The 23,100-nt window shown below is 37.1% G+C and overlaps 1 protein-coding gene across 4 annotated transcripts in view; it reads left to right on the top strand.

The window, feature by feature from the left end:
• The first annotated feature begins 287 nt into the window (after positions 1–287).
• The window catches only part of LOC131067143 (putative casein kinase II subunit beta-4), a 49,600-nt gene continuing 26,787 nt past the window's right edge, over positions 288–23,100 (top strand). The window contains exons 1-3 of one of the 4 annotated variants that reach the window (XM_058002074.2): positions 288–564; positions 14,323–14,375; positions 14,488–14,820. In XM_058002074.2, coding sequence (XP_057858057.1) covers positions 14,538–14,820 — 283 coding nt within the window. In that variant the 5' untranslated portion in view covers positions 288–564; positions 14,323–14,375; positions 14,488–14,537. Of the gene's footprint in view, positions 565–621; positions 695–14,322; positions 14,821–23,100 lie in introns of those variants that run through there. The other 3 variants (XM_058002076.2, XM_058002075.2, XM_058002073.2) reach the window with 3 other exon arrangements.

The raw sequence follows: 23,100 nt of genomic DNA on the forward strand, positions 1-23,100 counted from the left end.
ACACATTAAGACTTCCTACAACCCATCTACTACTTTCTTTATAAGAAACTCATTCTTGAAAGTCTCTCTCTATATATAATAATAAACCGATTAATAATTAGAAAAAAGATAAACTATCCTCTTCAAAAACACACACACATCTTACCTAATATTATTGTTAGCCTTAAAAGAAAAAGAAATACAAAAATAATAATAACCTTATCTTTTGGATTGATGATCACGTTTTAACTATAGATGATTTTCATTTAGGACTATTGAAATAGAAATATCAGTGAATCGCACTCATAGTGATCTTGACCGAGCCCAAAGAGACCAAAACCGATCCATCATGATAAATATGTGAAACCCTCTGTGACCATACAAGAAGCATATATGAAGCAAATATTTACATCACCCTGCTGGCTATAATGACAAAATTATCATAATTATATGCTTGACAATTTGTAAAAGCGGTCTTTATCTTTCGATAATTTAAAAGCGGCGTTGGGATGACGGAGGGAAATCAGTAAAACCTCCTCTTTCAACCCCGCCCGCTCTCATATTTCGCAGAGAGAAGTGACAAAGGTACGATTAAATTTTCTTGATTAAAATTACTTTCCAAGCGCTCCACATTTTTAATATCTTTTATTTGTTCTAGATAGATTTCTATTTCATTTTATTCTTCCTGAGCGTTTTGGATCGAAAAATGGCTGCGGTGAGGGTTTTTTTAGTTTCTAGAGTTTTTCTGTTTTCTGTTTTTTTTTGGGTTTTTTGATTCTTTATTTCGAAGGACCGAAACCCTAAAATTTCAGTAGTAATGGAGGCAAAAACCGTGTTATGAAATGTTTCCAGGCGTTGATCTTTGGTGTATGTGGGGCATATAGGCGCATTCTAAAATTTGGAGGCATTAGGGTCGAAAGTAGTTGTTTTGATTGTTGTGTGCTGATTCTTAGAGTTGTATATGCTTCAAGACATGGGAAAGTTTGGAACCTCAGGTTTGAGGCTGTTTTGTAGTATTGTTTGTTTGAGAGTAGAGATGGTAGCTTCGACCTAATCAAAGCATTTGGGGATTTATAAGCTTGTGTTATAGTTGTTCATAAAGGGATGGTCTTGGTCCAGTGGGCCAGGGTCTAGTTGTAAGTGGGAAGCGATTACCATCATGATGAACCGGGTTCGTGCTTTGCTGAATTTGTTTCTCGATAGTTATGCTCCTTGGTTGTTGAGCAGGCCACCATTGGTAGAGGTTGGATGCAAGTATCCTTTTGAAAGGTTCTTTTTCAGCGTTCCCAATGTATTCAATGCTAAAAAACGGGGGTATTGGTGGCTCCTCCAGGTGCGTAACTGCAAAGCCCTGGAAAAATGGATCTGGACTTACTGGAGTAAATGATCTCACCATGGTCTGTATCTGCTGGTAAACAATATTATAACATCTTTGGAAGAATATCTTAATTCATATCCCTTCTTGTCAGTTGTGTTTTTACTAATTGGGCAACTTAGTCATGCTTTGAGTAAGTTATACTTAACAAAGCTTAATTGGTTATTAGTCCAACAGGCCATGTTCCTGGATAGACAGGACTCAGGACGGATTACCATGACGATAATTCAGGTTCACCCCACTGGTCTTCCTTCTCAGCTACTTGTGTGGCTGGGTGATTAAGGGGGCAATCAATGAGATGATTTCATTTGATTTTTGATAGAATATAAACCCTTTGAACTTTAGTTTCTTAGTTGGAGGACTTTCCAAGTTTGTTGGTGTGCTATGGTGGCTTTTGTTCTTAGTTTTTTCTAGTTAACTAAAATTGCATAAAATTGCATGTGGAAGGGATCTGTAGTTCATTGGCAATGAATAATGCTGCCAGAGGCTTTCCAAGTTTGTTGGTGTGCTATGGTGGCTTTAGTTCTTAGTTTTTTCAAGTTGACTAAAATTGCAGAAAATTGCATCTGGAAGGGATCTCTGATTCATTGGCAATAAGTAGTGCTACTAGAGACTTTTTCTGTGGCTGAACTTAAACAAGGTTAGTTATGTTTCTAGCAAGCTGGCTAAAGTATCAGACCAGCATTTTCTTGTATTATCTAAATTATCTCTCAATCAACATTAAGAACTATTTGTAAAGCACCAAACTTAAGGATGTTTGGCTAAAGATGATGCTGTATCATTAGATCCCCTTTCAAACCTATATTACCAGAAATGAGAAACCTGAAATGTAACAGCAACAAGAAATAAAATTTGAACTATCCATCTATCTATCTATCTATATTTTATTTTAAGTATGTAACATAATTTTTTTGTCGATTATTACTTTTAATTTTATTTACTAGTAATATATATATTTGATTGGTGAAACTTGCTTCAGGGAGCCATACCCTTTGTATATTAATATCAAAATTCAATAAACATCTTTTGGGCAACTTGATGTGATAGCAATATCACAAAAGTTTAAGCCAAATACATTGGACTTTTAATAACGCACTAATAATATAACAAATATCAATTATTTATCCTAACCTAATTGTGGACCTGAGCAATAGTCCTACCTTTGCATTGCCGCCTTTGAATTTGAACTTTTAGACACCACAACAAAGGACAAGTTGACCTTTGATGAAGTGGAAATACCTACAACTACCTTTCAAGAACTCAAAGTCATTGTGGCAAGCATTATCAACTTCTCCCATTGCCTTGATATTGAAAGTTACCCATGGGCCAAAGAAATGTGGATTAATTAGAGGCGAGTTCTCATTCTTTGAGTGTAAACCCAACTTGAGCACAACATTATTTACAAAAATTTTCAATCTACAACACCACTAAGATTTGATGATCAAATCAACAATTGCATAGATAACCTCTTTGGACTCCCTTACATCTAATAGAACAACCAAAAACATGGAGGAAATGTCTGTGTTTACTTGGTAGTGGTGGGGAAGTAGAAAGAAATGTATCCACCAACACCAACACCATTTGACCTAAACACCTTCAGACTGAAATTGACACTTCACTCTTGAAAGGAATATGGTGCTTTTTTCGGTTGGAGGCAAATTGTAGTATCCATCTTGTATGAAATGAGACGAAGCTGATTCAATTGGTTTATGACTTTAATTCTTCCATCCGACGATTACGGGTGTGGAATCATTAATGCTTCATCCAACTTGCACGAGCTAGACTGTAATGTTTCTAACAAAAATCAAGTCAAGTGACTCATTTTATCAAGACATGACAAATCATTTATGTCAGGCAAGAGAAAGGGTAGAAGATTGGAGGCATATCTTGCCACGCGGCAAGAGAGTTGGTGAAATGATAGTCCCTTGCCATTTTAACTGTGACGTTTGCCAATTTGTTAGGTACTTGATTTGCTTTTCAAAACACATGGCCAAGCTTGAATTTGTCGAACGTGTCCAATGCCTCCTCACGCTAAAATACGAAGTTGTTGAGTTTTACTTTTCAATTAGTATTTTGGCCTTTTCAAAGGGCATTAGTCGTGATTAGAGAGCCCCCTTCAATTATTTTTACAAATGGGAAGCCCCAACAATATAGCTAGAAATTATGCTTCATTGTTTGTTCCTTTGGTTTATTTGCCACCACGCCAACCAAGACCTATTTATGCTTTCTTATCATGCAACCAACCCTAAATGATCCTTGATTTTTTTTTGATGCATAGTCGAAGTGGAGCTTATGCTATCCCTCATCTGGAGGGACACACCTTGTGTTTGCCCTTGAGTTGGAAGGAAGATGAACCTTAACTACTCTTTGAATAGGGGTAATTGGAAAAAGTATTTAAATTTAGAAAAAAAAATAAAAACTAAACAACACATTAAACGAACTTTTGAAAATTCCCCTGCATTATAAAGAAATAACAGTAATATTTTATAAAAGTGAAAATATAAAAGAAACTTTTGTAAAAATAAAGAGATCGACTTTTAGAAGTAAACAACGATATATCTTTTTTGAATGGTGCAATGTTGGAGGGGAGGGAAAGTTTCACCAAACACCCAGAAGTGGCTTTCAAAAATGGAAACAATATTTAGTCCAATTTAATGGGAAACAACGTGTTCTGTTTTTGGTAATAGAGATTCAAACAAAGGAGAATTGTGATACGTGACATCCTTAAGAAATGGGTTTCAAGTCGATAATTTTTGATGTCTGTAATTTTTCATTGAGATTGTGTTGACAGTCAAAGTAATATGATAATATTCCTAGCCGGTATAGATGAAGTGTGTAATGTCCCCAAATTGGGATTAACTTGTTTGTGCCCAAAATTCAACAATTCCAACAATATAGTTTTTTCTTAACAATATCATACTAAAGTAAATTCATTTAATCATTGATAAACTTAAGAAACAATGGACAAATACATGGATAAGTGAACGAGTATATTATATGGAATGTTAAACATTATGACTAGCTCACTATCCCATAATCAATCATTAGTTTAGTTTGGTACGAAAACTTGAAAGGGCGCCAATAAATTGCCCAGCTCAACTAAGTGAGAGTGCGTAGCATCCAACTATGACAACTCGCACCTCGGTCCACTAGTGGCAGGAATGTCCCACTATGACAATTTCCATCCCTTGGGGTGGTTTGCTTAGTTCGAGGGAGCCTGTAAACTACATCTCCCTAGCTTATTTCCTCCAACTTTACATCTGATTAATTATGTGATATATGATCTATTCATTTGTAGAAACACAACTTAAATATTAATCTAATTTAGAAACAATGTCTATGAATGTATATAGAAAGAATAATGCATAAACACTTAGATCTCATACCAATTTACTTGTAAAATGCATAGTGGCTGTATGCCTAAATGTTATTCGCTTATATCAGATCTCTACTTGATCGATCTCTTGATGACTCCTTGAAATGGCCGATGTGCTGTATATATACTCCTTGGTTTGGATGGAAAGTTATGTCTTTCCCAACGGATACCCTTCTTGCAAAGGTGGTGACTCCTCATTCAATGTTTTCTGCCTTAACTAATTAGTCTGCTGATTATCACACTTGATCATGGGTTAATAACCCATATTAATGTCAGTGTTAAACTATTGTTTGTATTATTATTTTAATATATGGATCGTTGCCCTATTAAGATTAAGATTTCCACTTTATAAATAATAAGATTGCTGCTTAATAAATAATGAGATTGCTTCTTTTTTGGCTGTTGGTCCTTGTCTGATGGGTCTTATAGAAAATTGTGAAGTCTTAGAAGTAAGTCAATTTTCTATGTGTAGGTTTCCTTAATGCACTTAGAGATGGTGCAAATATTGGTGTTATGAAGGGGGCATGACAATCCACCCTTCCTGAGATTGCTTGTCGTCAAGCAATTTTAATTTAGATGACTGAAGATCTCAACTCCTTCCCAAGTAGCATCATCCATAGTTAGATCCTTCCATTTAACTAGGTATTCCTCAATAGTTTTATGTTTATAAATATCTTTTCTTTGATATTAAGGATGGTCTTTGGTTCCAAGATCAACTTGCCTTCATCATCTAGTGGAGGCAACTCTGAACATGGGGCAATATGTTGTCCCAATACCTTTTTGAGGGGAGACACATGGAACACATAGTGAATCCTACTATTCATGGGCAGCTCCAACTCTTAGGTAACTTCTCCTATCTTTCTCAAAATTCTGTATGGTCCATAAAATCTGGGTTTAAGTTTCTTAGCTTTGCTTACTTTGATTGATGATTGTTTATATGGTTGCAATCTTAAAAAGACCAAGTCACCGATTTCAAAGTTTTGTTCGGTTCTTTTTCTATCCGCCTACAACTTTTGTTGGTTTTGTGCTTGACGTAGGTTGTCCTTAGTGTATTCATGATAGTCAGGCGTATGACTCTCTGTTATGTTACTTTGTGTCTGTATAATGCTCGAAAGGGACTCATCCCTATAGACATATGGTGGGTGGTGTTGTAGCAATACTCTCCCAAATGTAGCCATTTAATCCATGCATTTTGTTGCTCGGTGACATGGTTCCTTAAATATTCCTCTAACTATTTATTGACTATCTTTGTTTGTCCATCAGTTGGCAGGTGATAACTTGTGTTGAGGGTTAGTTCTATCTTGACTAGTTTAAATAGTTCTTGCCAAAATAGGCTAAGAAAATGGTTGTCTTGATTGCTTACAATATTTCAAGGTAGACCATGTAGTTTGAAGACTTCTTTAAAGAAAATATCGACCACTTTTTGGGCTCTAAAATTTGTTGATATGGCCATGAAATGTGCATATTTGGTTAGATGATCTACCACCACATAGATACAGTCTTTGCTTTGTACCTGAGGTAGTCCTGTTATGAAGTCCATAGAAATGCTTTCCCACTTCTAATTTGGTGTGGGCAGGGGTTGAAGAATACTTGTCGGGAATGTATGTTCTTCTTTATTCCTTTGACACACCATGCATTCCCTAGTATGTTTTGTACATCTCCTTTGAGACCTTTCCATGAGAATCTTTCCCTGATTTGTTTGTAAGTTTTGTAGTATCCTTGATCTCCTGACAAGGGGTTGTCATGGCAGGTTTTCATAGTTTCCTTTTTTATTTTAAACCTTTGGGTGATATATATTCTACTTTTGTAAAGGATGAGTTCATCAACTATTTGGTATCTTTCATCTTGTATCTTTCCTTCTAATATCTCATTTGAGAGTGCATCCTTAGCATATTTTGTAATTATGGATATTTTCCACTCTGTGGATATTGTTGTCATGGAGCCAAGATGGGGTCTTCGTGAAAGGGTGTCAGCTACAACAATGCTTTTCCCCTTCATGTACTTGATCTCAAAATCATATGCTTGGATCTTGCTTACCCATTTTTGTTGTCTATCATTCAAGTCCTTTTGGTTTAGGAAGAATCTTATACTATTATGATTGGTTTTCATGACAAATCTCCCACAGATTAGGTATTGCCTGAATTTTGCTAGGGCATGCATGATTGCTAACATTTCCTTGTTGTAAATGGAATAGGTTCTCTCTATTTATTTGAGCTTTCTACTTTCAAAGGCTATAGGGTGCTTGTTTTGCATTAACACTGCTCCTATGCCTTCTCCCAAAGCATCACAGTTCAATTCAAAAGGAGAAGAGGATCTAGTATTGCCAATACTGGATTGGAACTCATTACTTCCTTAAGCCTCTCATGGGCTGCTTGTGCTTCTTCATTCTAAAAAATGCCCCTTTCTTGTTTAAGTCGGTCAGTGGGGCAATCAATTTTTAAACTCCTTTGACAAATCTCCAGTAGTAGTTGCAAAGTCCCAAAAAACCTTTAAGGTGTGTAAAAGTTCTTGGTTTAGGCCAACTCCTTATGGCTTCAATCTTTTACTCATCAACATTGACTCCTTGAGCACTAATTTTGTGCCCTAGGTACAAAATTTCTTCCAATTCAAATTCGCACTTGGATAGTTTTGCAAATAGTGAATGCTGCTCGAGTATTCCTAGCACTTCGTCTATGTGTCTTAAGTGCTCCTCCCAAGATAAACTATAAATTAGAATATCATCAAAGAAAACCAAGAGGAATTTCCTTAGTTGTCCCTTGAAGATGTGCTTCATACATGACTGAAAAGTGGCAAGGGTGTCAGTCCAAAAGGTAGGACAAGAAATTCAAAATGACCAAAATGGCATCTAAAGGCTGTTTTGGGTGCATCTTCCTCCCGTAGTCTAATTTGATGGTACCTTGATTGTAGGTCAATTTTTGAGAAGTATATCTGGGGTATCGGTTTTTATGGTCTTTTTATTGAGTGCCTTATAATCAATGCACATTCTCATGGTGCCATCTTTGTTTTTCACAAGTACTACAAAAGAGGCAAAAGGACTAGAGTTAGGTTGGATATGCCCCATATCCTACAACTCTTTTATGGCTTTTTCAATTTCTACTTTATATCTTCGAGGGTGGTGGTAAGGAGTGGTAACAACAGGTTTTGCCCCTTCCTCTAACTCAATGGAATGCTCAAAACGTCTCTTTGGTGGAAGTTCTAGAGGAATGTTACTAAAGGCCTTCTTATGTTTGTTCAATAGTGGTTGAATGTCAACATTAATTGATTTTCCCTTGGTGGAGGATTTGTCTAGGATCAAACGTTGGGTGGCCCATTCTACTTGTCCATGCCTAAAAGTTCTCTCCATTCTTTTGAAGGATACCATTCTTGGTGAGCCATCAGATAGTCCTTTCAAGAGGACTTCTTGTCCCTCGTGTTGAAAGCAAATTTCCAACTTTGGGAAGTCTATGTAGAAATGTCCCAAGGAATGTAACCAATGGGTACCCAAAATTACATTGGTATCCACCATATTTACAATGTAAGATTTGTCTTTGACTGGCTGTTTTCCCAAAGTGATGTTTAGTTGGGGAATTTTCTTCATACGTGGAGTAGTAGATCTAGTAGCCAAGGCTACTTTAGAGTCTTTAAAGTCTCTTGTTTCTAATTTTATTTTTGTAACCAAGTTTTCATCAATAAAATTGTGGGTTGCTCCACTATCTACAAGGGCTGTTACTTTTTGCTCCTTAATGACACCTTGAATTCTAAAAGGATGATGCTTGGATGTCTTTGAGATGGAAGCCAAGGTTCCATATTCCTCTTCCTCTTTATCGCACCTCATTCTATTGCTTGGGTTTTCTTCCCCTTCCTCTCCTATTTCTTCATTGGATATTGCCTCAATATTATGGGTTTGGCTCCTTTACCCACATATGTGACTTGGTTCCCATTTTTCTTTACATTTGAAACACAAATTTTTCTTTTTAAGATCCTTTAGATTACAAATATGTCCACGCCCTCATTCCTCTTTGCATATGTAGCACGATTTCTTCTCCCTACCCCTGTCTTGCTTACAAATATGCCCAGGCCCCCATTTTTCCTTGCAATGGAAGCATAAATTATTTCTTCTTAGTTTATCATGGTCATCTTTAGAAATAAAGGTTCTTTTATGTCCTTCCTTGTTATAGAAAGTTTAATCTTTTGTGTATTTAGAGTATCCCTTTTCCCTTGTTTGGGTAGTATCAAGCTGTGTGGCTTTAAGGATTGCCTCTTGGAGTGTGGTAGGGTCAAAGGCACTTACTAGGCCATAGGTGGTATCTGATAATTCCTCTAAATAGGTAGGTGAGCCTTTTCTTGGATATTCCAAGAACCGTAACAGCTAGTCTTTGGAACTCTCTCACATAATCTTTAGTGCTTCCTTCTTGTCTTATTCTTGTTAATTCTTTGAAATATCTTTCAGGATGTTTTTGGTCAAACCTCTCAATGAGTTTTTTGGTGAAAATATCATAGGTTTTTATGCTTTGATGGTTTTGGGTGACTAAGGCATGGTGCCACCAATCATGGGCGACCCCTTCTAGATGCAATATGGTAAATTTAATGGTGTCTTCTTCTAACACGGGGTTAAGAGATAAGTAGGTATCTATTTTTTGGATCCATGAATGGGCCATGACCTTACCTAATCCATCAAAGTTAGGGATGGTCAGTTTGCCTATTTTGTATTGTAAATTTTGTTTAGTTTGATTTCTCTTCCTTCTATGGGTACTTCTTGTCCCGACCTCGCAATATACTGTGAATGGAATGTTCCTCTTGACTTCAGGGTCAAGCCTTTCATATTTCTTCAGCAAGTTCATTCAAATTAGGATTGGGTGTGTTAATCTCCTCCTCTTCCCTCGACGACCTTTCTCTATAGGTAAGAAGGAAGGCTGAGTTATTCTTGGGGTGGATCCTAATGCAGTTCTATTGTCATTTTCAGATTGGTTATGGGTGAGATTTGACATTTCTCCCATTTCCTTGCTTGGGTCTAAGAGTACTCATGGTCGTGTTTATATCTTGTAGGGTTTGAAGAAGGGTTTGAGAAGGGCTTGAGTTGTTTGTTCATTTTGCTCCATAAAAGCCCTTAATTCACGTTCCATTTGTTTACTCCTTGTGTTGTCTTGGTTAGGGTGGTTGCTTGTTGCAATTTTCTTCTTCTTCCTCACGAGCCCTTAAAGCCCTTTGACTAAGTTGCATCAACTACTTTCCGTCCCTCAGGCTGGTAGAAATGATGCTTTGATACCAATTGTAATGTCCTCAAATTGGGATTAACTTGTTTGTGCTAAAAAACAACAATTCCAACAATATAGTTTATTCTTAACAATACCATACTAAACTAAATTCATTTAATTATTGATAAACTTAAGAAACAATGAACAAATACATGGATTAGTGAACAAGTATATTATATGGAATGTTAAACATTTTTAGTAACTCACTACCCCGTATTCAATCATAGTTTAGTTCGGTAGGAAAACTTGAAAGGGTGCCTGTAAACTGCCTAGCCCAATTAAGCCCGAGAGAGTGTAATATCCAACTATGACAACTTGTCCCTTGGCAATTTCTATGTTTGATTGCTTCCATACATTCCACAAGGTGTTCATAACCATAGCACTCAAGGCCTTTCACACCTTCACAAGTCATTTTAAGACGTGTGTGAGATGCAAATCATGTTTTGACAACCTAACATGGCATAAAAAATACACGTCATACCAACTATAAAAAATAAAAAGTAAAACTAAAATAAAATTTAAGTTACCTTCAACAACTCTAGCTTGGAGAAGGTCTTGAATGTGGCTTGTGACATGTGATGATTAGTCACAAACATTTGAATCTCCTCGCCCTCCATGCAAACTTGTTGGATCCAATCAATTTGTGTGCCAAACTTTTGCATGATTAAGTTGAGTGAGTGGACTGCATATGGTGTTCAAAAAATGTGACTATACGTAGCCTCCATTGTAGACTCAACTGCCCTACTATTTTTAGCATTGTCTGTTATGACTTGGACAACATTTTGAGGCCCTACCATGTAAGTGGATTCTATGAGGATATTGCAATGAAACTTGCATCTTTCACTTGCCCTTCACAATCCACTGCTTTAAAAAACATTGCCTCTTTAGGGGACACTGCTATAGAATTGATCAATGGCCTATTTTTGCAATCTTTCCATCCATTAGAAATGATAAACACTTGTTTTTGGCCATGTATCTTTGATGACTCTCAATTGTGGCTCTATGGAAGTTCTCTCCCTTGCCAATAAGGTGGTAAGCACCTTTTCATACCCAAGACAAACATAATCAGGTGTATTGCAAAGGGTACGCACCATCTCCTAAAAAGAAGGTGATCTAACAATGTTGAAAGGAAGCCCATTCCATAAATGCAAATGAGCAATGCTTTGATCTGCAACCTTGCTACTTTCATTTTTGAAGGCGCTATCCAATGTGCCTCTTTTTTGTGTAACTGCAGCATCTTCTGGTTCAGATTGTGGTAGCATTGCCATGAAAGGATGTGGGCTAGGCAATCTTGTGGAGCCACTAAGAGGCCTCTTCAAGGTTGCCTTGTCAAGAGGATGATCAGTCTTTGGTTTGTTGCTTCTCTTGTCGGCTTCCTCTTGTTCTCTAATATATTGCAAGATTATAGCTTTTGCATCCCTTTGTTATCTGGCCTCTTACAAGCTTTTTATTTGATGTCGAGGGATGGCGTAAAAGTGACCTTTCACTCGATAGTATGAGCTGGTATACTTTGTGCCACAATGGTTACACCTCCAAAGAAAACTCCCCCAACAAGACATTTGTTTGATCAATATTGTATAATGCCAAAGTGGCGAATCGTCATCAATTTTAAAAGGGCTTGCTTCAGTTTGGGCTTGGGCAACTCAACTAGAGCCAGAGCTTCCACGTGCAGCCATTATGTATGAATAATGAACCTAAAATGGAAAACTCAAAACATTATTGAAAAAAATTCGGCATTATAACCCCCTATTATGCACACAAAGTGTAGAAACGTATTTAAAAATTAAAAAAAAACTTTAAAAATATTGAAAAATTCTTGAAAACTTGAAAAAAATGAGGATTCACTCACCTTTGATGGCTAAATCTGCCTTCTCCAACGATTCCTAAGCCTTTGATGCGTGTCTCACATCTCTGTTGCCTTCACCTTCAAAGAAAAATGCAATTGTTGCAAGTTTGGGCAGAATGAGCTGTTGCTGTGTTGTCATTGATGTCTACATGCTTTGGTTGTCATTAGTGATTGGTTGGTATAATTGTTGATTGAGTTTCCTGTGCAGTTGTGCTATGAGATTTGTTCCGCATTTCTTCTATATTGTACATCTATTCTTGCAGTTTGGATATGTTGTTAAGCAATGTTTAGAGATGCAAGATTCGGGATTTGGTGCTCCGGATTGCAATGCTAAGGAAGTTGCGTTCACTAGTGTGTGACGATGGTTGACAGTGTTTCCATGTGAAATGCATGCTCTCAATTCTCTGCTTTATGGTTTCTGGTGTTGCGGTTTTGGAGATAAGTTGATAATGTCCTTAGCTTCATTCTATTCAGTTGGCACAAGTTCTTGGATTTCAGAGTCATGGTTTCAAAGTTTGATGGTGTTTACTCCAGGTTTGGCTGACCTTGGGTGTTTACACTTAACATTGTTGCTCCAATGATTTTGGATCGTTGTATAACGTGTGTGATGTTTATTTTGGTCTCAGTTAAGATGTGTTGTGGTTCACTTTACATTCTTTTCCACCGCAAGAATGTTTAGTGCCGACCTAGTTTGAATTGTGTTCGGTTAAGATGCTTAGCCGAGCTTGGGAGATTTTGCATTTGAGGAAGATATAAATAAAAAGGATAATTTGTTGATGAGTGTGGAAATGAGAGTGTGTAGTGGAAAGGAAGTGAGTTGTGGCATATGTGTATGCGATGAAGGTGTATGAAAGAGGATCTATCTCCTTGATTGTTTGAGTTGGCGATAAGTGTTGTTTGAGTTGGTGAAAAGTGTTGAGCAGCGTGGACTTTCATGTGTTAGCTACCGGAAGCAGTGAGCTGAAGGTATCTATAGATCTTACCGTTGCAAAGGTGTATCAGTGGTGGATTCTTCCTCTTTTATTTTTCTTCATCTGGGTAGTGAGCCCCCCGATAGTGAGCCTTTCTTTCTTCCTTCCGGGTAGTGAGCCCTTTGGCAATGAGCCTTTCTTTATAAAAATCACCTTAACCGGTGTCACCCTAACAGGTGTTCATATATTGAGAATAGCATTCTCCGTGGTTTTTCCCTTAATAGGGTTTTCAATGTCAAATTTGGTGTTTCATTGTGTATGATGTGTTTTGCTTTTCAAACATTCAATAGCCACCACCTTCAAAACAAGCCTGGAAGAAAAAAATAGTAAAAAATGCAAGTATGGAGCAATGAAATCGTGAATGAGCAAATAGAAGGTGAAAATGGGGTCAAATGGGTGAAATTAGGGTTTTGTTGACCTTTTGGGCATTAAAAAAATGTTTTTTAAAAAAAAACGTGGTGGGGCTGTTTTTTGGCACCCACGCAGCTGGGTACATCCAGGTTCGGCCCGGGTTCTTTGTGGGTTCAGCTAAGCCAGACCCACAGAGACCCTGAGTGCCGAGGATGCACTTGTGACAAACCCAGCTATGAACCCGAGCCGCACTCGGCTCAGAATCTGGCCTCCAAGCAAAGAACTCGGTATTGTAGTGTGTGTGTGTGTGTGTGTGTGTGTGTGTGAGTATGCCTCCTTGAAATGGCCGATGTGCTGTATATATACCCCTCTGTTTGGATGGAAAAATGTCTTTCCCAATGGATACCCTTCTTGCAAAGGTGGTGACTCCTCATACAATGTCTTCTGCCTTAACTAATTAATCTGCTGACTATTGCACCTGATCGTTGGTTATAACCCGTGTACTAATGTCAGTATTAATTTATTGTCTGTATTATTATTTTAATATATGGATTGCTGCTTTATTAAGATTAAGGTCTCCACTTTATAAATAATAGGACTGCTTCTTAATAAATAATGAGATTGCTTCTTCTTTTGCTGTTGGTCTTGGTCTGATTGGTCTTACAGAAAATTGTGAAGTCTAGAAGTAAGACAATTTTCTATGCCTAGGTTTCCTTAATGCACTTAGAGATGGTGCGAATATTGGAGTTATGGAGGGGGCATGACAAAGTGTCTTTAAGCCTTTCTTCCTACTGTGCTTATTCTGAATTATAAGTTTTTATTGTTTAAATTAAAATTATAACTGGCGACTTTGTTTGGATTCTATCACAAGTAAGTGCCCATTTAGCATCTTTTGGGTGATGGCTTTGTATTTTTCTAATTCAGAGTAATCTCCATGGTATCTTCACTTTGTGTCTCCTCAATCTAGAGCCTTGCTTCTTTCATATCTAGCTTTTAGTGAATCTTTAGGATATGTAGATAATAAATTGTTTCAGTTTTAATGTCTCGGTGGTTGAGCTTGCATTTATTACATTTCTTCATTTCTGATGTATAAGGCATGATGTAGAACTTTATTTTCACTTCTATAATATCCATTTCAGGAGAAGACTTCTGTTGAGAAAATCTTGCTTTATCTTGTCTTTGATTTACAGGTCTATCATTGTTTCAGCTATTTTGTTGGAGTGTAGAACCACAACACTTTCAGGTCAGTCTCACCAGCTATCACATTTAGAACATTAAAGAGTGTCAACTGGAATGATGTGGTTTTACTCTTAAAGCCATATGCTTCTGATATTTGTGGGAGCGTTTGCAAGCAGCTGGTGAGTTCAGAGGGACTGCAGCTTCTCTGCAAACAAATTAAGAGGACATGTACAGGGATCGGAGTAAAGGAACGGAAGGGAGATCTGGGGTATCAAAATCTGAACTGGGAAGTCTACGGGATTCCACAGATAGGAAGAGGATCAATGATGCTCTGGATAAGCACCTTGAAAAATCATCTCTGTTAACTAACAAAGGAAGTAGTGGTAAGGATAAAGACTTGTCATCATTCCCATCAACATCTGCAGGTAGGAACCCAAGCACAGGGAACTCATGGGATGCAAGGGAGCCACGCAACAATGCGTTTGACAAGACAAAATACCCTGATGAAGGTCAGTGAATATCCCATACTTACAGAACCATGGTGATTTATATGAATACTAATTTAATATTAGCTGACATGGTTATCAATTTGATAATAGAAAATGTATTTTACTTGAAATTGATATTATTAATTTACAGTATCACTTTTAATACTGCAAGGTTACTTCTATTTTTTTTTCTTTCCAAATTTCAATTCTGTTGGCAGTCCTGGTTTATGAACTACAATCAAAATGAATCTTTAAAAAAAAGTCTCAATCAGTGATAAGGTCATATAGATCTGTAATAAACTAGGGAAGAGTTACAAGTTTGATCACAGTTTGGTTGGTAGATTTTACAAAGTTTTCAAATACTAACACTTTGTGCAGAGCTGATAAATAATTAGGATGTTGTATTACACATTTAGTGGTTGAGGTGATCATCAATATATTTGTGGTTACCAGAGTCAAGATGGTTAGCCATTCATCCAGCAGTTATCAGGCATTAGGCACCGAATTGCATGCTGAAGATTGTGAATGCCTCTTGTGGACGTGATCATGTGTCAACATCTACAGTGTCATGTTCCTGATTTTTAAAGTGCCAATTAATTAAATTGATTTTTATTTAGTGGTTAAAATTAAATAAAATATCCTATGATGACTTAATATTAATTAATTTAATTAAATAAACAATAAAATATTATAATTTCACTTTATTAAATAAAGATTTGCCGACATTGTTGATTTTAGTGATCAGAATTAATTAAACTCAGAAAGTAAATGAAATGAACATACAGATAGCACAAAGGACACCAAAAATACCTTGGGAAAACCTCCCTCTTGGAGAAAAACCCAGCATCAAAGATCCAGATAACCTTTCTATTCATGAGCAAATTACAAGCATCATTTAGATCAGATTACTTATCTGATTTAGTCATCCAACCAGGGCAAAATTCATCCAAGACAAATTGCTGTAGTACAGGTCCAAATTCGATGATTGTGTTATCTGAGTTTCAGTCTTGCAAGGAATAGAGATCGCTGTCTCAGATGACTGGAAGTCGCTCAGCACAATGGTTATAAGTTCTCCAAGCTTTCGCTGTGCTAGAAGACCACTTCGCTCAGCTAGAAGACCAGATGACAAATTCGCTGTAGGAAGTCGCTGAAATGCTTGAAGAAGAATTCGCTTGAGAATGGATTTATGCTTGTGATTGGTATGAATCTTCAAGTCGGCTACTTATTTTAAATTACATTTTTTTTACAATTTAGCTTTTAGTGCTCAATTTAGGGCCTACCTTTATTTTACAAGTTACAATATTGTCCAATTTGGGCCCAGCCCAATAACACATGTAATCGCTCAAGTTATTACAATATATATTTAAATTTTAATTGCCACTAGGCAACATTAAAATTTAATCAAGTATAATCCGAACTGGCTATTTATTTTCAACGCTCCCTCTTAGCTAGGGAGGATTATCATATTGTAATAACACATCATGGATCTTTTTCATTGTATCGCAGAGGGTGGAGGAGGTCTTTCACCTTGACCTTCTCCTGAGAAGGATTCAATGTCACCTTGCATTGCCTGCAGAGGGTGGAAGATGCAACTTAGTGCATCACTGGGACTGATACTCCCTCTCAGCCAAAGCTGTGTTCTCAACAACTCCAAGTCTCTCTTTGAAGTATTCAAACTTCACATGAGCTAGAGGCTTGGTGAGAATATCTGCAATCTGCTCATCAGTGCTGACATATTTCAGCTGAGTGGCACCTCTCTGTACCATATCACGAATATAGTGATAATGAGTTTCCACATGTTTTGACCTGTCATGAAACACGAGATTAGCAGACATCTTAATATAACTTTGATTGTCACAATGAATGACAGTGGGTTCCCAAGGTTATCCGAACAACCCAACAAGAAGCTTGCAAAGCCACACTGCTTCTCTTGACGCCACACTTAACGCAATGTACTTAGCTTCTTCAGCATTTAATGCAACCGAGGATTGTTTCCTGCTGGCCCAGGAGATAACAACATAACCCAAACTGAAACAAATTCCTGAAGTGCTCTTCCTATCGGTTACACTTCCTGCCCAATCAGAATCAGAGTAGCCTTCTAAGGTGATGACAGTGTTGATTGGATACCTCATGGGTGCGAATTCTATTTTGTGACGGGATTATAGTGGCTTCTACCCTTGGAGAAATCCACTCATTCCTATAGCATGGTTAGGTGGAACATGATTGCATATTGAATGATAGACTGATGCCCGACCCACATTCCTATAGTTGGTTTGTGGCCTAGTCTGGAAGTGTGTTTAGTGGCTGATCTCTGTGTATTAATGTCAGCGATTTTCAAAGCTGTACATTAATAATTCTTCATTGAATGTAATCCGAGCTTCAAGTTAATTAGCTTTAATCTTATTTCCACTCATAGAGGTCAGATCCTATTTTGTTTAATGCATTTCTCTGTGGATAGGTCTAGAGTCCAGGGGAGATAAACAGAGTGAGATAGAGAGCGTGAGAGAATGCTTATAGGAGCCTGCTGATCACTGAAATTTGACTAGTTCTGAAAATTTATTAGATCTTCGAAAACCTAGAATTTGCAATTTAACTCTTGGAGATCTCAAACCACTCTCAAACATCTTGCCAATATATACATGAAGTTTAGCTTAAAGTATTAGGAAGAACACATATTGAAATGTGACTTAAAATTAAAAGTTATATTTCATGTATATATTCTTGATGGGAGATTGAGTCCAACTTGAAGACAAAGATGGAGAGTTAGAAACATTTTTACTTCACCACCAATGAAAATTGTGTTTTTTTAACTACAAGCACAAAAAACTAAATTATATGAATTTAACTATCAAAGGCAAATAAATTTAACGTAACGTAGGTTTCAGAATGGTAATGTGACTATAGGTGTCAATGTTAAGTTGGAGGATATCGTAAGATAATTTAGCAAGGGGAGAAATTTCATCCGCAGTTAAAGTTGTGAGCAAATGGGATACAAGGGGAGTCCAACAATGTTTAGAACCCGAAGACTCAAAAATAACATGTGTAGGAAATATAATTTGGAAATAAATTTGATGCTGCTAAATAGTAAATAATGAAATCACATTTAGTGTTGCATGTAGCATGCACAAGGATGAACCTCTGCCAAGAAAGCGGCAAAGAGAATTTGGAACCAAATTTGAAGCTGCTAAATAATGAAATCACATTTAGTCTAGCCACAAGAAGGGTTGCATGTAGCATGCATGAGGATGAACCTCTCCCAAGAAGAATAATTATAGACTTAGTGTTCTGAAGGTGGAAAAGCATATTATGCTTGTTAATGTGGGTGTATCCACACAATCTCAACTGAATTAATTGATAAGAACAACATCCTATCAAATGATGAAACTATGGAGTTCCTACCAAGACACAAATTAAGAGATGATGGATCTTTTGTGATGCTGATAATTGTAACATATATTGATAGTGTGCCCTTGCATGGTTTCCATGATATGTTCCATATATGGAATACTTTGGCATTATAATAATTATGTACTCTGTGATAGATTGGAAGGTGTTTATCCCTTAATGAGGTATGGTTGGAGCCTAATGTTGATGCTAGCACAAGTTGGAATAGATACAAAAGTTATGATATAATTCAGCCTCTTATTCATGTTGTATGAATGAATGCTTTGAAGAATAACAATGATGTTGGTTAAACTAAAAGCATCAGGTAAATAGCGCTACGGAACAAGAAAAGGATATATCTAAGAGGATAAGGCACAATTAACTTAAGAGGCATGCTAGTGGGCTAGATGCCAACATAACAACAATATGAACATGTCTATATGCCATATCTTATAAGGAAGACTTTAGCATTATGTCAATCATGTAATCTGCTATAGAGAGGAAATTGTTTATCCTTTAATGTGTTGTGGTTGAAGCCTAATGCTGATGCTATCACAACCTGGATTGGAAACAAAATTCATGAATATAAATTAAGCCTCTCATTCATGTTGCTTGGGATGAAATAGATAGATATATGAACTATGAAGAATAACGTTGATGCTAGGGAGAACTACAAACATCAGGCAAATTTTGCTATAAAGGAAGAAGCAAAGGATATCTAAGAGGATAAGGTACAATTAAGCTAAAAGACATCCCATTGGGTTAGAGGCTACTATAACAGGGATAAAGGGCAACATAATGATAACACTAATATTTTGAAGCCAGAAAAAGACATCACATCAAGTTACCAGAATTGAAAACTGGATGAAATGGATACTGTTGTGACGTTCTCACACATCGCCCCATTGCAAACGGGGACCCCCACTTTTTGCTTTCTAGGATTAGTTGTTTTAGCTTAGCTGTTAGTAGTTGTAGGGTCTTTTGCTATTAGCCTTTCGTTTGAAGAGGTGTACTTTCTTAGGTGGCTAGGCAATGGTAGACTCATTTCTCCCTCCTTAGATTGGAAAGAGGTCGAGTGATGTGAATTTGAGTGTAGTAGGTAAGGAAGGTCAGTTTCAAGTTGAAAAGGCAAAATTTGACTAAGTACATGAAGTTTTCCTTTGCTCATTCACATGAATTCACACGTCCTCCTTTGCTCCCTTCTAGGAGCGAGTATGTCTTCCTTTGCTCATCCTTTGGAGCGAAATTCTCTCTCTAAGGCCTTTCCTAAGGCTAATTTGATATATCCACACACTAGGAAGGCAAAATCATGAGGTTTGAACTAATGAAGCAAAGTCAGGCGAAAGGATTGAACAAAGAGTCGTCCCTAAGGTCATGTACCTTTCTCATAGATTAGAGCAAATTTTTTAACAAGGACATGTACCTTGCTCCCAAATTGGAGCGAATTTCTCCTAGGACCCCGCTCTTTGCCTCCCATTTAGAGTGAATTTCTTCCTTGAGCCTTCTTAAAGGTCAAAATTTGACATGTGGTTTATAGACTTAAGATATGATTCAATGAAGTGTAAGAAAGTTGAGGGATTGAGTAAAACATTTTGCTATGAAACCCCGTACCATGCTAAGGACATGAAACCCCGTACCTTGATAAGGACATGTACCCCCGTACCTTGCTAAGGACATGTACCTTACTCATTAATTGGAGTGAATTTTCATCAAAGGACATGTACCTCACTCACAAATTAGAGCGAACTCCTTAAAGCCATGTACCTTGCATCATATTTGGAGTGAAGTTTGTCAAAATCATGTACCTTGTCCAAAGTTGAGAGCGAAATTTGTTAAAATCATGTACCTTGCTCTGGGACTGAAGCGAATTTATCTTGGATCCGTCCCTTGCATCATATTTGGAGCGAATCTTATCTAGGGTCATGTACCTTACGTTATATTTGGGCGAATTTTCCACCAAACCTATCCCTTGCTCTTAAATTGGAGCGAATCTCTTTAGAATTGTGTACCTTGCTCCATGTTTGGAGCAAATTTTGCTCATGACTGTACCTTGCACCTAAATCAGAGTGAATTTCACCTAAGTTATGTCCTTTGCCCTCCATTTGGAGCGAATTCCACTATTAAGGACAGCTTAGACATCAAAACAATCATTTGGACATCACTTCAAAACATTTTCTTCTCCAAAAGTGAATTCAATCAGTACAAGGGTGAGTTCAGCCACTAAAGAATCAGATCCAGTAATCAAGAAGGGTGAATTGTATCAGAACAACAAATTCACAATGGAAGGAGTGAATTCATCAAAAGGACAACAAATTTGCTCAAGCAAAGGATTGACCTCCCCTTAACCTGCACCTATCAGATCTGCAAATCGCATAAAATCAGAGATTAGGTCAAATTAAGAGGTTGTATAAGCTGTATATCATATGTGTTTGATGCTCATTTATTTGTTTTGCAGCAGGAAAGGAAAGAAATCAGAGAGACCAGGTTGGAGGAGGATCGAAGCAAGTATCTCAAGGAGAGAATTTCAACATTAAGGTCAAGATACAAGAAAAACACCTTCAAAGAACTTCATCAACAAACATCAAAGAAGAAAAGATCTCAAGGTGTTCGAAGGCTCTCACCACATCATGGTAGCATGAGGATATCACAGACTGTAAAGAAAGATCATTCAACTACCTCAAGGTCGTGGTACATAAAGAAAGATAACCCAAATGATGGAAGAATGTTTGACAATCTTGAATCCCTTTCTGGAATCCAAGAATCAAGGTCAGAATATTGAAGAGCTACATTCAGCTAGGTACACCCTTCATCAAGTATATCAAGAACAAGGAAGGATCAATGAAAGTCATCGCAAGGCTTGCATGAAACATGATTGAGGGAGCAGATAGTTTCAGAAGAGTTAATCGAACTCTGCTTCTCGTCATCATTAAACTGAGCAAATTGGATAATGTTGAGTATCAAGAGATATTGCTCAACACTCTTTCAAGATGAAGAATTTGATCAAGTTTACAAGTGCAGGATTGAGGTGGCATCCCAGTCGCTACTCCAACAATCAGAGAGGTCCACATCAGTGCGTCTTGATTCAATGAACCAAGCTCACCCATGGATGCACAAACTCCAATGTACCTACCCTCGATATCTATTGGTCCGCATTCACTGAAAGTAATTTTCTCATTGGCTAAGGAGAGTTTGTTGTAACAAACCCTAATTAGGGTTTCATTATAAAATCTTGGCCATTGATGGAAATTCAATCCTAGCTGTTCATTGTAAATGAGCTCTTTATATAAAGCTCATAATCTTCATTTGTAAAGGTTAATGGAAGAGGATAGACGATAGGAAGTTAATAGAAGAATAGATAGATTAGAAGTTAGAAGTTAGATTAGAATAGGAGGAGGAGGAGTTGCTGTCAAGACTTGTAAATGAGATACTCTTTTTATTGAAGTTATGGTGAGATGTGTTATTTCAACAAGTCACATGGTGTCTACTTCTTATTTGTTTCCATGTTGATTAGATTGAATGGAAGAATTTGTTGAATGCATTTGTGTGGAATCCGTTTAGTCAATACCACTAGCCTCTTGCTGATTGTAAGTGTGCCTTGCGTGGTTAATTGGAATGATATGAGCCTAACTTCAAATTGTTATGCGTCCGTTGTCTATGCATCAACTTGGATGATAATCAATGTTTGATGGTAATAATTTGAATATCTTCGAATTATCCTTAGAAGATTGCACTGAGCTTGTGTCAAATTGTTTAGGTTGATGGTGAGACCTTGCGCAGTAGGATTCCATCTAGTCATTCACTCATCTTCTTACATTCGAGGCTTTAGGAGTAGCGTAGATTTCTCAAACCCCATCTCTTTTGCTCTTTTTTATCTTCCAACTGAGTAGATAGGACCTAAGTTCCAGCAAATCAAGCATTTAGGCATTCAAACGTAAGTCCCCTTGTGATTCCAACATAATCACATCAACCATCTGTGCTTATCCACACGTCATGACTTGACATACAAGAACCTTGGAGTTGTCTCAAGTGATCCTTAAGCGAATCTTCAGCATTTGGGTAACCTTGTTCAAGAGAGGATAAGATACTTTTGGGTATTTTATTCTGTGTTCGCATGTGCATAAAAAGCACATCAACAGATACCAGTAAAAAATGCTTGTAGCTTTGATAATTAAATAGGCACCAAACACATTGCAGTAACTGTTTTGGTGACATGAGTTCAGAGTCTTAGATCTGTGCTGTGTAATTATTAGCTTGGAATTGATTAAGGGGCCAATGAAGTTCTGCGTCAAAAGTTTTTCTGCTCTACCTTGGATGCTTTGCATTCTCTGATTTTGTTGTCTTCTAACAAGCTTTTGAAGCATTTGACTTCTACTCTGAATGACTAATCTGGACAAGTGTTCATTTGTTTGCAGTGACTGAAATGAATCCCCGTAACTTAGAAACGAGTTTAATAACCTTACATTTTCATTTACTCCCAGAATATTCTTATGGAGTGATGAGCCTGGCTATATGCCATATATATGCTCCATATCATTGAAACCAATTAATATTATTGTTGATGTTGATTTCATATTGAGAGCACCGAAGATCAATTTTAGTGGTCTATTTACTTCCTAGTGTCATTTTTCTTTTCATTATCTTGCATTTATTCCTCAAAAGGTGATACTGTTTATTATAGATTTGAACTGCTGTTACAGCACTTTTATCCAGGAACTTAAAGGAGAGAAATATAGTTAGAAGGCAGGCAATTATGATGGGTTTTTTCCTCTCTTAGATCGAAGTCTGGGGGTTTAACCATTTGTCTGTTTTACTATTCTACATTCCTGTATTTAGAAGCACAAAATTTATAGGAAATCACCAAGTGGTTTTATACAACAATGGACCCAAAACTGTGGGCTGAAAACTACCCATGAAACC

Source organism: Cryptomeria japonica, chromosome 11 (genome assembly GCF_030272615.1).
Source record: "Cryptomeria japonica chromosome 11, Sugi_1.0, whole genome shotgun sequence".
NCBI lineage: Eukaryota > Viridiplantae > Streptophyta > Pinopsida > Cupressales > Cupressaceae > Cryptomeria > Cryptomeria japonica.